Source organism: Sinocyclocheilus grahami, unplaced genomic scaffold (assembly GCF_001515645.1).
Source record: "Sinocyclocheilus grahami isolate Dianchi unplaced genomic scaffold, SAMN03320097.WGS_v1.1 scaffold3555.1, whole genome shotgun sequence".
Classification (NCBI taxonomy): Eukaryota; Metazoa; Chordata; class Actinopteri; order Cypriniformes; family Cyprinidae; genus Sinocyclocheilus; species Sinocyclocheilus grahami.
The window spans coordinates 833-2,778 of NW_015508660.1; the positions used below are offsets into that span (position 1 = coordinate 833).

The window sequence follows — 1,946 nt, forward strand, 5'->3', positions numbered from 1 at the left end:
TGATTACTGACTTTATATATTTGAATGTGTATTTTCATCCCTACCCGGACGATAGACTTGATATCATTACATCATCACGTTAGGGCGTAAAAGAACTGAAACATCGAACATTGAAACGAACTGTCCAAAAGAACCGGTTCGAGGAAAAGAACCGGACTTCCCATCACTAGTTGCAGTACATTCGTAAGTGCCATTATGTACCGAAGCTTTGTAAACAAAAAGGAACGGTTCAAAAACATAAATATATAAAAGTGCAGAGAGCAATGTTAATTATGCATTTGCCGCCTTCTCCTGCGCCGTCGTTACTAAGCAACGGGGTAAACAGCTGCTGGCTTGATGACGCAAATGAACCACGGTTTGGACCCAAATAAAATAATATGAATGCAGTCCAGCAGGGGCAGGGAGAGGGGGGAGCAATCAAACTCGGATTCGGACCAGGCAAGCGAACCTAGTGTGAAAGCACCCTTACTCTCCCTCAGGCTGCTCCAAAACTGTAGAACTTTTGTTTATCTTCAACACAAATTATGATATTTTAAATGAAACCTGAGAGATTGTCTAAAGTGCTGTTTTGTTTGTCTTTTGTCAGTATCAGCAAGAGGAAGACACCAAGATCAGAGTCTCCAGAACCCAGCGGTGTGTCTGTGAAGAGTAGCAGATCCATGCTAGCACCTGTTGTATTCAGCGATGGAAAAGCGATCTCTGATCCTCTGTTAGTATAAATATGTACTTGCTGATTTACTGTAGTGCATCTCAGAAGAACAGCGATTTAGTAATCTAAATGATTATTGTTAAATGTATTCAAAATATGCAACATATTCATCATTTGAAGAGGGGTGCCAAATTATTTCTAATAGCCAATATATTTCTGATGTTAATCAGCTGTCTTTGTGATCACTATCATTGTCCTTTTTGCTGCTCTGTTCTTTTCAGTTTCAGCATGGGGGAGACACATGAGCTGACAAGACCTGTACTTTTTTCTGCATCTCACCACAGGCAGGACATAACTGAAACAGCCCTACAGACACACACACTGGAGACTGGGGACCTGCAGAGAGTCAAAGACCAGCACAAAACCAGCATGAAGAACAAGTATGAGAGATTATTTGAGGGAAACAAACTCCAAAATAATGAAACCCTCCTGAACAGGATCTACACACAGCTCTACATCATAGAGGGAGAGAGAGAAGGAGTGAATGAAGAACATGAGGTTTTACAGATGGACAAAACATCCAGAACACAACACTCACAAGACACTCCAATCAACTGCAATGACATCTTTAAAGCCTCAGCTGAAGCAGGATCTGAGGAGAAAGACCAGATCAAGACTGTTCTTACTAAAGGCATCGCTGGAATCGGAAAAAGAGTCTCTGTGCAGAAGTTCATTCTGGACTGGGCCGAGGGAAAAGCCAATCAGGATGTAGATTTCATGTTTGTGCTTTCATTTCGAGAGTTGAACTTGATCCAAGATCATCAGTACAGTCTTCACAGACTCCTGCTGGACTTTCATCCCGAACTTCAAGATCTGGACTCACAGATTTATGAGGAATGTAAAGTTGTGTTCATCTTTGATGGTCTGGAAAGCAGAATAACACTGATGTTTTCAGACACTCAGAAAGTTTGTGATGTAACTGAGACTACTTCAGTGGCTGTGTTGATGTCAAACCTCATGAAAGGAGAGTTGCTTCCCTCTGCTCTCATCTGGATCACCTCCAGACCAGCAGCAGCCAATCAGATCCCCTCCAAATACATCAACCGTCTGACAGAAATTCAGGGATTCAATGAGCCTCAGAAGGAGGAATATTTCAGGAAGAGAATCAGTGAGCAGCATCAAGCCAGCAGAATCATCTCACACATCAGAAGAGCAAGAAGCCTCCACATCATGTGCCACATCCCCGTCTTCTGCTGGATCTCATCCACTGTGCTTCAGAAGCTCCTGGAAGAAGATC

At 42.6% G+C, this 1,946-nt stretch overlaps 1 protein-coding gene across 1 annotated transcript; it reads left to right on the plus strand.

Moving 5' to 3' along the window:
• Positions 1-561: 561 nt before the first annotated feature.
• Positions 562-1,782, plus strand: LOC107576343 (NACHT, LRR and PYD domains-containing protein 3-like). Its single transcript, XM_016262538.1, has 3 exons — positions 562-709; positions 931-1,615; positions 1,714-1,782. Exons 1-3 carry the CDS (start codon positions 660-662, stop codon positions 1,780-1,782), a joined length of 804 nt encoding a protein of 267 aa, XP_016118024.1. The 5' UTR covers positions 562-659.
• Positions 1,783-1,946: the final 164 nt, after the last annotated feature.